Below are 14481 nucleotides of genomic sequence, written 5' to 3' on the forward strand. Positions count from 1 at the left end.
CAAATGAACAATTTAGTTCCCTAAAGTAAATTTAGACTTTTTATATTTAAATCAAAAAACAACAGCTTAAAATAATATCAAAACAATTTTTACATAATTACAACGTGGTCAAATTGTTTTTTAATTTAAGATTGATTGGTTGTTTTTTTTTTGAGCAGATTTATGTTTATATTTCACACAACCATCAAACGTCAAAGTCCATCTGTACGCTTATCTTCAAAAGCTTATTTCCGAGTTATTTTCACCCTGATTTCGCCACAACCCGAACCTTCGCAGCAATGAGTGATGGAAGCTTGTTGTTTCACTCAGTTTTAGGTTAGCTGAGTGGAAATATTCAACGCGAACACGAACGCTCAAAATTACTCAGTTTTCGGCAAAACCGAACCTACTCAGAAATGAGTAAATGGGGCTTCTGTCAGATTTTGAGTGGATTTCACTCAGAATTTATCAATAATTGAGTGAAATTCACCCAGATCTGAGTTAAATTCACTCAAATCTGAAGGAAGCACAGTTTACTCATTTCTGAGTAGGTTTGGTTTTGCCGTAGGTTTGAGTAATTTTGATGGCGCTGAAATTTGAATGTTGTCAAACTATTGGGAAGTATTTACACACAGAGAAGTTTGTTTTGAAAGTGTGCGCGACTGCCGCCTAAAAAGTGACAGTTCGTTTAGTGTAATTTCTTAGTAGGCTCTGACCATATCTGAGTGTAAAATAACTCTGAGCTATTCCAGATTCGCGTGCACCAGCTCTCGCGAACGGGTTTGCGTCCCAGCTATTCTCGAGACGCGTTTCAATGAGAAAAACTTAATCATTATGGGGAAAAAGGGGCTCTTACTTCCGGTTTGTACTATCACGCGTGGAGCCGTCGTCGGAACAGGAATACCTCAAAATCACTACAGCGAAACAAAGTCATTTCCGGTGACGAAAATCGCCGCCGTCGTCGTCTGGTGGCTGGGTCCGGCCGTCGGCGTGACCGGCTCGGCCACCTCCGCAATCGTTTCACACTCCGTCGACTGCGGCGGTGGCGGCGACTGTATGAAGATGCTCTCCTGCTCGAGCCCCGCCGCGGGGTCCTCCCCGGGCAGGGAGAGGGTGGAGTTGCCGGCCGCCGTGTACCTCCGGCCCATGTTGTCGTACTTGAGGCAGGGGAAGCTGCTGTTTTCGCACCGCCGGACGAGTTCCGCCCGGGAGAATCGACTGAGGGGCCGGCCGGCGTTGATCAGCTTGATGCACTCCTGGCACATGGTTTGGGGTGGGGCCGGGACCGGACTGCCGAGGCCGGTGATTTCGCAGGACTCTTCGATGTTGGAGTAATTGACGATGCTGTCCGGAGGGGGCGTCGGGGCGTGCTGCTGGGGGATGGTCGGTGGTGGGACCGCCGTTAACGAGGGCGGTTGACTGCTGCCGGAGGGTGTTCCGACCTGGTGGCGGGGGTTCTTGCGAGGTAGCGTTGCGTACGAGGACACGTTGACCGGGATGAGCTTGCCCGGCTTGGAGGTGGCTCGATTGGGGATGTTCAGCAGGTCCGGGTACATGTTCAGGTCCGGGTTGTCGAGGGCGTCCTGCGCCGTCACCGACACCGAGATGAAGATGTTCCCGTAGGCCGGGTTCGGGACCATCTGGGAGCAGAACTCGGGTGGGGGCGGGAAGACGCCGACGTTCAGGGGGAACTCTTCCCGCTTGGCGATCGATTCGATCGTAATTTGGACCGGTTCCATCGCGATCGTGGAGTCGGTCTTGGTGGAGGGGGTCATGACGTCGCTGGCGCTGAACTCCTGCCGCTCGTTGGTCGTGATGCTCAGGTCGAGCAGTTTCTTCTCCTGGTCGTTGAAGCTGACGCTACTTTTGATGTTCTTCTTCCGTCGTCGGGTTCGGAGCTTTCGTTTGCACAGGCAGATCACCACCGACAGGGACAACAGTCCAAAAATCGTCCCGAAGATCCCCAGGATCAGCCCAAAGTACCAGAACGTCTCCGGCGTCTTGATGATGACCCGCTCGACCACTTCCGGCAGAATCAAGCTGAAGTTTTTACTCAGGAAGCCGATCTTGTTCCTCGCCGTGCACGTGTAATACCCCGAATCGTTACTCGTAATGTTCAGGATCGTCAGATTACTCCACAGCGTGACATTCCCGTCGAACTTCACCATCCGCTCGTTCTCCGTCATCATGTTATCCTGGTCCACGATCTTCCCATTCAGATCCCACACCACCTCCGGCTCCGGATCCCCGTACCCCACACATCGGTACGTGATGTTAGCCCCCAGATCCTCAATGTCCGTCGCATCGTCCCTGTAGATCTCCAGCTGTGGCATACATCCAAAGTCCTCCTCCGGCACCGTCTCCCACGGCGCATCCTTCAGCCCAAACGGCGCCGTACAGCTCAAGCTCTTCCGATGCGTCGATCCCACGTACCAGCTCCGGAACTCCCGCAACCGACAGTCACACCGCCACGGATTCTCCTCCAACATCAGCGTCTTCAAATTCTTCATATGGTTGAACACGTACCGTGGCAACCCCTCCAACCGATTCCTGCTCAAATCCAAAAACTCCAACAGCTCCAGATTCGAAAACGCCGTCTCCGCCACCTCCCTCAACTCGCACCCATGCAGGTCAATGTTCCGCAGGTACGGCAACACCGGAAACTGGTCCGCCACCAGCACCTTCAGCGGATTCTCGCTCAAATTGATGATCCTCAACCGGTTATTCCCCGCAAACGTCCTCCGGTCCAACTCCTCAATCTCATTCTCGCTCAAATCCACCTCAATCAAGATGTTCAAATTGCTGAACGCGCCCGAATCAACCCGCCGCACCCCCGACCTCTTCAAGTGGATCCGCTGCAGATTGCCCAGCCCCAGCCCCGTAAACACCTCCCGATCCAGCACCGCGATCCGGTTCTCATTCAGCACCAGCACCTGCAGCTCCGCCGACAGGTTCGCCGGGATCGCCCCGAAGCCGGAGGCGTTGCACAGCGCGGACTTTTTCCCGTTGGACCACTTGCAGGTGCAGCCGGCCGCGCAACTCGCGCTCCAGTCAGCACTCAGGACGGGCGAGACGAGCAGGAGCAGAACTGTGGAAGGAACAAAAGAGAAAGATTTTAGGGGTCAGTATCATGGAATTCTATGCCGAGGGTTATAATTAGCAAGTTTCAACGCAAATTGCATGCTGGGTTTAGGGGGCGATTAGGTTGGTTCAATTGTTAAGCCACAGATACACAAATGAAAAGGCAAGCTATTCCGAGATTTTTTAAATACTCTTGGAAATATAACATCACAACGTAAAACTTACAGCAATATTTCGTAAAACCAGTAAGATGAAAACTAAAGGGCATCGATTTGGCTCAAATTGGACAAGGTTGAAAAATTTATCGTCGGGACGATAACTCATAAAAATGCACTTTTATTGGAATCGGATACGGATTTTAATTAGGGTATTTTAACCATTACTGGACCCCCTAGTAGAGCCGAAGCACATTTTTCACAAATTTTCACTATTTTAAGCACTTTTCTATAACCCTTTGTACAAAACAATGAAATCTGAAGTATTTTGAACAATTTTGACAATTTGTTTCATCAGTTATTTGTTTTTGAGCAGTAAAATTGCCATTTGAAAAAAAAAATCCTGTTATGGACCCCCTTTTTCTATAGTGGACCCGGGTCCATAATCCGATTGTGGACCCGGGTCCACTATAGGCAAACTGTTATTTTTATACCAAATTTAACTGATTTTTGATGTTTTGATGCATGGTGTAGGGGAGAGTGGGGAGACTTGATCCCATTTTTTTGTATCGCACATAACTCTGTCAATTTCTCACAAAACTATAAACTTTTTGCATGAATTGAAAGCTTAAACATTCATCTATGTTTGGCTAATAAGGGTATTTCATCAGATAAACTCTTCGATTCATGCCAAGCGTTTTAAAAAAATATTTTAAACCGGCATTTTAAAAATGTTAGGGGTAACTTGATCCCCCTTTCAATATTTTGAAGAAATCTTAAGCAAAATGTTTCTTATTTATCCAAACTTTTAATTTTCTATAAGTTACAGCAATTTCACATAAAACCTGTGCGGTTGTGTTCAGAATATAACAAGTTTAGTATGTAAAATATTTAAATACTTAAAATATTATTTTTTAGACCAAAATTAAGCATGTTTACAAAAGCTGGTAATTTTTGTTTACAAAACTTTTGAAAAAAGGTTCGAACTGCAGTAAGTTATGTACAACTATACTAAAGGAAACTATGCATGAAAACCCAGCCCAATTAATCAATCTTGAGGCTGATTCCAGTGACTGTAAAAATGCAGGGATCAAGTCTCCCTAAACGCACTTTTTTAAACAATTGATTGTAAAAATAGTATGACGATAAATTTAGCATCAAATGCGTAAGGGTTTTGGAGTTGATAAGTTTATCAAACAATTCATGCATAAAAAATATTTTTTGAATAATTTTTGAGTGTTTTCTATACATATCAAAACAAAGAAAAAAAGATCTCTTGGAAGTTTTTTGCAGCTCGTTTTAGAAAAATGTGTGTAACTCAATCTAATTTTTTTTTATTTTTTTTTCTTTGTTTTCTACAATGAGTTTTAGTTGATTTCGCACAACTTTCTAGAACAAAGCTAATTGTTTTACCCACATGCTGACGAGATACAGGCTTGGGATCAAGTGTCCCCGGGGATCAAGTCTCCCCACTCTCCCCTAGGTCTAATGATAGATATAATGAAAAAAAGATGGATTTTGCTCACTTTTCATCATAAACAAATATGTTTTGTTAACAAATTAGGCTTTAAACAACGAAAAAACCTAACAGACATTTAAACACATTTATTTCCGAAAATGATCAGAGAAAACGTTTCAAAAACTACTGTAAAAATAAAAATAATTAAAAAAGTAATTTTGATGCATTTTTTTTCCATATTAATTACATAAATGGTTGACCGAAACTAAACATTAGATTTGTTTACAGTTGCTGATAAAACCACGCACGTTTAAAAATGTTTTGTTATTGATTTATTATTATAAAATATCATTTCAAATTGCAATTATGATGTTTTCAGTTAAGTACAATTAACTATAGTTTTGATTAATTATAAATTCTTACGGCTTCAGCATTTTTGGTACTTTTAACATGAAAACAGCTAAATTTATACTCATAATTGAAAAAAAAATGCGTTAGGTTGATGACAACAAGCATTTGTTGAATGTTTAAGAGAAACTTTTGCTTAAATACACAGTTTTCTTCATTTTAGAAGATCAAATTAACAGGGGTCCACTTTTGGAAAAGTTTGGATTTTCGTTGTCCTATATTGGACCCCCCTAATTTTTGCTCGAAAATGAGCAGTTCTTCGCTTTATTTTAGTAAAGTTTCTTAAACTTACATTATTTTGACTTGCTGAAGTTAAATAATCAGTCAAAAAATTATTGGATGGTTAATTCAATCATAAAATATAAATGCAGTTTTGTTGTGAAAATGATAGTGGCCATGGCTGATTTCAGATGTCGAACTCAAAACACTTATTTTGGTGAAAAGGACGATTCAATGTCAGTCAGCATTGTTTTAAATGATGCTGAACATGCCAAATAAAAGATTTGTAGACAACAACACGCTTGAAATTGTGATTTTATTGAATTTTTCATCAAAAGCTCTTTAGAGGGTCCACTATAGGAAAGGTGTCCACTAATGGATAACGTACCCTATATTTTTTGATTTGGTTCAAACTTTCCCTGTGACCAAATAAGCCATTTTTGTCATTGGTTCACCAATACATGAATTTTGGCAGCTGTCCATAAATATGGTACGTAAATATTTTAAATCTGTAACTTTTGAAAAAAAAAACTGTTCGATTTGGTGCCTTCCAGGGATGCCACATGATTTGTTTAAATGTCTGTGAAAAAGTCTGTGTATGTCTGTGCCTTTGTCTAAAATTAAAATATATCAATTTACAGTCATAGAAATCCATCAAAAATTTTGATTTTAAGCATTTGAAGACTAACGAAATAAGTTTCGATTGATATTTTTACAAAATAACAATTTAATGAAGTTTTTAAAAAGTCTGTGCACCTCAAAAAATGTCTGACACGAGCTCAAATGTCTGTGAAACACAGACAAATCTGTGTATCTGGCATCTCTTATGCCTTCTTCAAAATTGTAAGTTTCAATGAGAAATAGTCATAAAAATGGTACACGGAAAAAATGGCCGATTTTTAAATTAACTTTTTTTACAAAATTTCAATTTCCCAAAATCGACAATCCGCAACTTTTGATCCAAATTTTGCCACCAAGACATGATTTCTTTGAAAAAAAAAGGTTTTTTGGGAAAAAAAACGGTGCACATCAACCAGAGCTTTTGCACCAAGATATTTGTTACTTAGATTTTAGTAGCTTCAAAACTACGGGAATAAGCGACAAATTTTTCTATCTTTCCCCTGAAAAACTGTCTACAAAATGATTTACTCAAAATTAGACTATTTTTACAATCAAATTGTTGCAGGATTGGGTCAGTATGTTTGACAATTTTGGAATAAGAAGACAACAACTTCCTTGGTTGCTGTGCACCCTTAAGTATTTTTTTTTTAAATTTTCGTTTTTCAATTTAAATTCAAATTTGCTTAGTGCTCCTCACATTTTTAGATAAATTGCACCATTTTCAAGATTTAGTCACTTAAAGTTTAAATTTAACTGAAAAATTCCCGTTTATCAATTTTCAATATTGTTCATTTCTGAAGAATTTTTTTTCGAAAGGTTCAGAAAATTTTCAATAAAATTTCGTTAAAGACATTGAATGGTTGCTGAAATTCAGTTAATAATTGAACAAGAAACAAGACAATTGAAGGCTCCAAACATTTCCACAATTTCTAATGCCAATATCTCAGCAACTAATGATCCAATTTTCAATGTTGAAACATCAAACAGTTGTGAAATTTTATCATAAATATTTTGAAAAACAATATTAAGAGTTTTTTGGAATCAAGACTAACATTTCAAAACGGCCAAACATTCAATATTACGCCCTAAAAAAGTAAAATAAGAACAAAATCTAATGCAGTGACATAATTGATTAAAAAATCAGATCATTTTTTGCTTTTTTCACATTAAAAATCCCAAAATTGTGGTGGTCCGAATTTTGGTTTCAGATTTATGAAATTTTGAACATTTGATGATATTTGAATATTTAAATTATTTAAATATAATTTTTGGTTTCGAAATTAAATTTCCAGTCGATAAATACTTTTTTTTATGAATTGCATCATTTTCAATTAAAAATAAATCAGAAATTTGAAATTATGCATGGCATTTAAAAACGTCCAAATAGGTAAATGTGTTCACAATTTTTTTTGTAGTCGGCTTAAATTGTGAAATTATGTTATATGCAAAGTGATTTTTTTGCTTTGAAAATCCCATTAAAAAATCATCCAAACTTTAAAATATTAAACGGATTTTTGTTGTTTGTAGAGCTTTGATACCACTGCAACCACATCTTTTTTGTGTGTTTTGGAATCGGGGTGATGTAAGAAAGTAAAATGGCTGATTAAAATTACATGAAAAATTCTTAAAATACGTGTGTTTTCCTGAATAAAAACATTTTTTCTTGAGCTTCATATGGGTGTTTCTACAAATTCTGGTCTGTAAAGCAAACAAAATCAGACTACGTTTCACAAATCTACGTATTTTCAAAAAAGTACCAAAAATTCTAGTTTTTGCAATATGTGTGTCAAATGAATGGGATTTTTCCATACCATTCGATTGCCTTTCGAGCGTAATATATTTTTTTAAATACTCGAAATTTTCACAAAACTAAGTATTTTTGAAATAAAATACACCAAATTTTAGTTATTGCATTATGGGTATCAAATGATCTAAAAAATTCATACATTTCGAAAGGAGTAATATTTTTTTTTTTGAAAGTATTCAAAAACATCCACAAAACAACGTATTTTTTTTTCAAAAACTTGGAAAAATAAAGCATTTTTAAACGTTTCAAAGGTAAAAATACTTTTTTGAAGGTGCTCAAAATTTTACCCGAAACTATGTTTTTTCTAAACAAAAAACTCCAAATTTTATTTATTGCATTTTGTGTATCAAATGATCGAGAATTTTTCTTACATTTTCAAATTATTGAAAATATTCCAAATTTTCATTAAACTCCACAGTTACCCAAAAGTGATGAAAAACGTAGTGTTTTTCATACCTTCCAAATTTTAACAAAACTACGTATTTTTGTGAAATGCTCAAAATTTTAGTTATTGCAATATGGGTACCAATGATCAGGAATTTTTCAAACAATTAGAATTAAAAATTGAAAGCGGTGTACCTTATTAAAAATAAGGTAAGGTTATTTTTTATTTCAAATTAGATTTGGAACCTATAAAAAATTAAAAATGATAATTTTTTGAAAAGTTCAAGATTGAAAATTTGATATTGGATTTACAAATAAATTTTAAAGCTTTCTATGACAATTTATAAATTTCTTTCCTAAAATCATATTTTTTTTAACAAAAAATCATAAATATGGTACCAAATGTTGGCTAAAAAAATGCCTTTTAAGTTTTGGGAAGCCAATAGAAAAAAAATCTGCAATTTTTCCCTGTGCTTTTTTTCTAAAAAGTCTTCATCATAACCTGAACTTTTTTCATTGAAATGGAAAAAATAAATAAAATATCTAGAGAATTTCTCAGATTAAAAAACCGATCTGCTGAACAACAAATCGGTCAACTCAAAACATTCAATTTCAGTCAAATCCAATCAAAAATTAGTCTAACAGTTCAAAAGAAGCCACTTTTTCAAACATTTTCAGCCATTTTATTGCGGAATGACGTACTGTCTTCATTCTGAAAAAGAAGCGTTATTATCTGAAAAGCATGCTTTCTATCCTCTATCAGAATCTGCCACAAAATAAAAATTAAGGAAATTCCGTATAAGTAAATAGATTTCGTTGAGAAGGAAAGTTTTTCTATTTTATAGATTTCGGCTTAAAAAAAACATTATTTTTTGAGTAAAAATCCAAACTCAAAAAAGTAGTTAGATTTTATATACAGTCCAGACTCGATTATCTGAAATTTCAATTATCCGAAGTTCGATTATCCGAAGGTTTGTATGGGACTTCTAATAATCAAATCCTGAACAATTTTTTTTTATTTTTTTTTATTTTCTTGATTTTTTCATCAAATTCGAGTTCTGCAACCCAATTTTAGTCAAATTTAAATTGTTAATGCATATAAAATTAAAATATGTACTACACCACCGGACCCGGCCTAAATCAAAGCAGTTTGTAATTGAATCCTACAGGTTTGACATTGAATTGCAGTTTTGTTAAATTATGGAATTTTAATTCCAAATTCTACATTACTAAATTCTTTTTCTTATTTTCAAGAAGTGATCAGAAAATTTACATTTACAGAAACTTGTGTTGTTTTTTAATCGATCACATTTTTCTTTGAAAATAATACCATCATCGAAATCGACTAAATTATCATAGATTTTGAAAACAATGTATACAAAATCGATCAAACAGAGTTTACGGATGACGAATTATTGACTATCTAGTTTTATTTTTAATACCCAAACTTATCTCAAACCAGTCTAATCGTTACCTCTTCCGTCAAGACCAGACTTCCCGGACCTCCCGGGGTACGCAAGACTCAACTTTCAAGCAAATTATATCACAGAAAGCAGCAACAAAAAAAAAGAGACAGGAAGACAAGAAGAGCAGAAAAGAACCTCACCTGTTAAGCAGAACTGTATCATTTTGGCGATTAAACATAGTTGAACGATAAAGTTGCACTTGGCGTTTCCATTAAAAAGTTTCTCCTTTTGGGTCCGGGCGTGTCCGGGTGGTCCGGTTCCTCGTTTGTCCAAGGAGCTGTCGCTGTCCACGCCTCGGTGAGCACGAATGGACGTTTTCTGTAATGGGAGAGAGAAAAGTGCCGCCATTATCACAAAGTTTGAATTCAATCGGAAAATTTTTCGTGATAAAGTTAATTTATCTTTGCTGCCCGGTCGGATGGCTGTTTGAGACTGGTGCAGAAATTGGGTTTGGGGACAAATTTCGGATGATATTCTTCGAAGTTTTGCAGGGAAATTCCCTTGGATGCATCGTTAAGCAAGATGGAAGGAAGTTTAGTATGGTTATATCCAGATATTGGAAACTTTTATCATGGTCATATTTGATCGAAATTAGGTAGATTAGATTTAGATTAGACACTATCAACTGAAAAATAATTAACAACTTCACTTGACGGAACCTTGCTCACGTTACTGCAGAAATGACAGGCAGTAACGTGACTGCAAATGGAACCATTTTGACAGAATTGACAGCATCACTTTCGGACAGCTACTCTGCATCACGTTGAATCACTTTTAACACTATTCACTTGCACTGAATTCACTTTAACACTTCAAAGAAAACTGGTTTCTCCTAACTGGTATATCAAGGTTGAAGTCCGTAACAGAAGTGTCGTTGATCAGTAACTATTTTGTATTTCATTAAACTAAAACTCACATTAATAACTGACAATTCTCACTTAACACATTGCATCACCTCAACTAAAGCAGTTTCCTCAAGCTTATAATGGCCTAGTTGAAGTCCGTAATAGAGATTCTGATATTTCTTAAATATATTTTTATACGCTGAACTCCACAAAATACATCCATGGTATCGATATTGTCAAAGTCAAAATCTCCAAGGACAGAACTGAATAAACAAGCTCATCACTAGAAAAAAGAAGAAAAAGTCAAAATGCTGCATCGCATTAAGGGCCGATAACGGGCTCCCCCGCTCACCCTCGCAGTCAATCCGTAAAATTTATGGTTTTCACGCAAATATTCCAAAGGGCTGACTGCCGCCTCCACACCACCTACTTCTCTTTGCTAAGCTACTTCCGGCAAAAGTTTTCCACGAAAGGGAACTGAAGCTGTCACCACACTTGGGCACGGAGGGAAATATTTAGAAAAGTTTGCGTAGAATGAAATTTTGTTAATTGTTTTTCTAATTTAATCAAATTTTTATTTATTCTTATTCAACCTAACCTAATACTTTTTCAAAATTACTTCAAACCTTTTCAAAACCTTTTTCATAACCTTTCAAACTTTTTCAAATTCAAACATTTTCAAACTTTTATCAAAACTTTCGCTTACTTTTTGCTAACCTTTTTGAACCTTTTTTTACATTTTATTAAACATTTTTCATACTTTCTTTTCAACTTTTTCTTACCTTTTTCTAAACTTTTTTCTAAACTGTTTCTAACCTTTTATTTACCTTTTTCTAATCTTTTTTTTACAATTTTCTTATCTTTTTCTTTCCTTTTTCTAACCTTTTTCTAACCTTCTACTAACCTTTTTTTTAACCATTTTCTAACCTTTTTTAAAACTTTTTCTATCCTTTTTCAAACCTTTTTCTAACATTTTTCTAAATTTATTTTAACCTTCTTCTAATCTTCTAAACATTTTTCATACCTTCTTTTTAACTTTTTCTTACCTTTTTTTAAACTTTTTTCTAAACTTTTTCTAATCTTTTTTCTAACCTTTTTTTCACCCTTTTCTTATCTTTTTCTATCCTTTTTCTAACCTTTTTCTAACCTTTTCTAACCTTCTTCTAATCTTTTTTAATCTTTTTCTATTCTTTTTCTAACCTTTTTCTAACCTTCTTTTAACTTTTTCTAAACTTTTTCTAACCTTTTTCTGATCTTTTTCTAACCTTTTTCTAACCATTATTCAACATTTTCTGAAAAATTCTAACCTTTATTTTTACCTTTTTTACATTTTTCGAACCTTTGTCTAACATATTTTAACCTTTTTCTAATCCTTTTCTAACCTTTTTCTAATCTCTTTATCATTTTTCTAACCTTTTTCTAACCTTCTCTTAACTTTTTCTAACCTTTTTATAACCTTTTTCTGATCTTTTTCTAACCTTTTTCTAACCATTATCTAACCTTTTCTAAATAATTCTAACCTTTTTCTTACCTTTTTTAACATTTTTCTAACATATATGTATTTTAATCTTTTTCTAATATTTTGCTTACCTTTTTCTAACCTCTTTATCATTTTTCTTACCTTTTCCTAACCTTTTTCTATCCTTTTTTAACTTTTTTCTGATTAATTTGTTACATATTTTTTAACCTTTAAATAACATTTTTTTAAATCTTTTTCTAACCTTTTTATAACATACCTTTATAACCTTTCAAACCTTTTTAATGTTTTTTCTTCTTTTGTTAAATCTTTCTCAAACACTTTTCAAAATTCTTCAAGATTTTTAAAAACATTTTTCAAACAAATCTCAATCCTTTTTCTAACTTCTTTATCATTTTTATAACCCTTTTCTAACCTTTTTGTATCCTTTTTTAACATTTTTCTAGCTTTTTTCCAAACTTTTTCTTGCCTTTTTCTATCCTTTTTTTAACTTTTTTTCATATTTATTTGTAACATTGTTTTTTCATTTTTTTAAACCTTTTAATAATATTTTTTTAAACCTTTTTCTAACCTTTTCCTAACCGCTTTCTTACCTTTTTCTATCCTTTTGTGTACTTTTTTCTTATCAATTTGTAAATTTATTTTTATTTTTTAAACCTTTTCATAATAGTTTTTTAAACCTTTTTCTAACCATTTTATAACATACCTTTATAACATTAAAAATCTTTTTTGAGTTTTTTCTTTTTTTAATCTTTTTTCAAACATTTTTCAAAAATCATCCACATTTTTAAAAACATTTTGCAAACAAATCTCAATCCTTTTTCTAACATCTTTATCATTTTGCTGACCTTTTTCTTACCTTTTTGTATCCTTTTTTAACATTTTTTAACCTTTTTTTAACCTTTTTCCAACCTATTTCATACCTTTTTCTATCCTTTTTTTTAAACTTCTTTCATATTTTTTTTGTTACATTTGTTTTAATCTTTTAATAATATTTTTTAAAACCTTTTTCTAACTTTTTCCTAACCTTTTACTTACCTTTTTAACATTTTTCTTATTAATTTGTTATTTTTTATTTTTTTAACCTTTTAATAATATTTTTTTACACCTTTTTCTAACCTTTTTATAAAATACCTTTAAAACCTTTCAAACCTTTTTCAGGTTTTTTTTTCTTTTTTAATCTTTTTTCAAACATTTTTAAAAATCTTCCGGATTTTTAAAACACATCATCATCCCGGTACGAGTAAAACATTTTTCAAACAAATCTCAATCCTTTTTCTATAGTTTTTTTTAACTACTTCGATTTTTTTTTGAAATCTCCTTCAAACCTTTTTCAAAGTTATTTTTAAACCTTTTTTTGACAAAGCAAAACACACAAAAAAACCATTTTCTTATCTTTTTCCAACAATTTTCTATTTTTTTGCATTTTGTATCATTAGAAACCTTTTTCTAATTTATTTGTTACATTTTTTTTATTTTTTTACATTTACTTTTTTTTCTTTCTGTTATCTTTTTTCAAACATTTTTCAAAAAAAAATACAAAATTTTTTTTAAACATTTTTAAAAAAATCTTATTTTTTTTCTACAGTTTTCTTTTTTTTTAATCTTCTTTGAAAATTTGTTGAAAGCTTATTCAAATCTATTTTTTGACAAAACAAAAGATACAAAACAGATGACAAAAAATGTACAAAAAAAAATTACAAGAAAAATTTACATATCAAAATTAAAAAAATAACAAAAACTTTTCAAAAAATTGACAAAAAATTACCATACACACAAATATTTCCAAATGATACATCATTAATGATGTAACAGTTTTGCACGTCATAAAACATTCAAATTGAAATGCAATTTGATGTAAATTTGCAACAAATTAAATGTAAAAACATGATTTTCTGTGTCATTCAACCGTTTACGTCAAATCTCATGTTTACATCAACTACATGTAATTAATTTTTTCCGCGTCGTGTAAATTCACATATTTTTTTTGTGTATAGTTATACCTTTTTTCATAAAATATAATTGAACCTTTTTCTTACCTTTTCAAAGCTTTCACAATATTTTTTCAAACCTTTTCCAAACCTTTAGAAAATAAGTTGAAACTTTTTTCCAAATCTTTTTTAAAACTTTTCTCAGACCTTTTTAACAACTTTTTAAACCATTTTTAAAACTTGTTTTATAAATCAACAGATAATTTACAAACCAAATTCACAAAAAAATATTCTCCGTGCACATTTTTCTCTTCTTTTCGCACAAAATTTTCACACTCTTATCGGATGCTGCGGCCCCGCAATGTGTGCGTGAATTCCTGCGTGGTCATAAATCTTATCGAACGCGTCGCGAAAAGTGTCTTTCCCTTTTCGTTTCCAGCCCGGGGGGGTTTCCCCGAGACTTTTCCGTTAAGGCCTGTTTCGATTTGCGTTGTCGTAAAGTTTATTTTTATAGAATTTTCTGAGATTTTTTTGGTAGGGGGGAGACGGAAATCTGTAAGTGATTTGCTGGTCCTGATTTGAATAAGGAAATGTGTCGGAAAGTTTTCTTTTCATATTTCGTTTTAACTAAAAGTAAAGCAATTTTAGT

At 33.9% G+C, this 14481-nt stretch overlaps 1 protein-coding gene across 1 annotated transcript; it reads right to left on the bottom strand.

The window, feature by feature from the left end:
* Positions 1-793: 793 nt before the first annotated feature.
* Positions 794-9912, bottom strand: LOC120416253 (uncharacterized). The gene is made up of 2 exons (XM_039577956.2): positions 9720-9912; positions 794-3067 (listed from the first exon to the last, which is right to left on the bottom strand). Exons 1-2 carry the CDS (start codon positions 9739-9741, stop codon positions 894-896), a joined length of 2196 nt encoding a protein of 731 aa, XP_039433890.2. The 5' UTR covers positions 9742-9912; the 3' UTR covers positions 794-893.
* Between the last annotated feature and the right edge of the window lie 4569 nt (positions 9913-14481).

Source organism: Culex pipiens, chromosome 1 (assembly GCF_016801865.2).
Source record: "Culex pipiens pallens isolate TS chromosome 1, TS_CPP_V2, whole genome shotgun sequence".
NCBI classification, from domain to species: domain Eukaryota; kingdom Metazoa; phylum Arthropoda; class Insecta; order Diptera; family Culicidae; genus Culex; species Culex pipiens.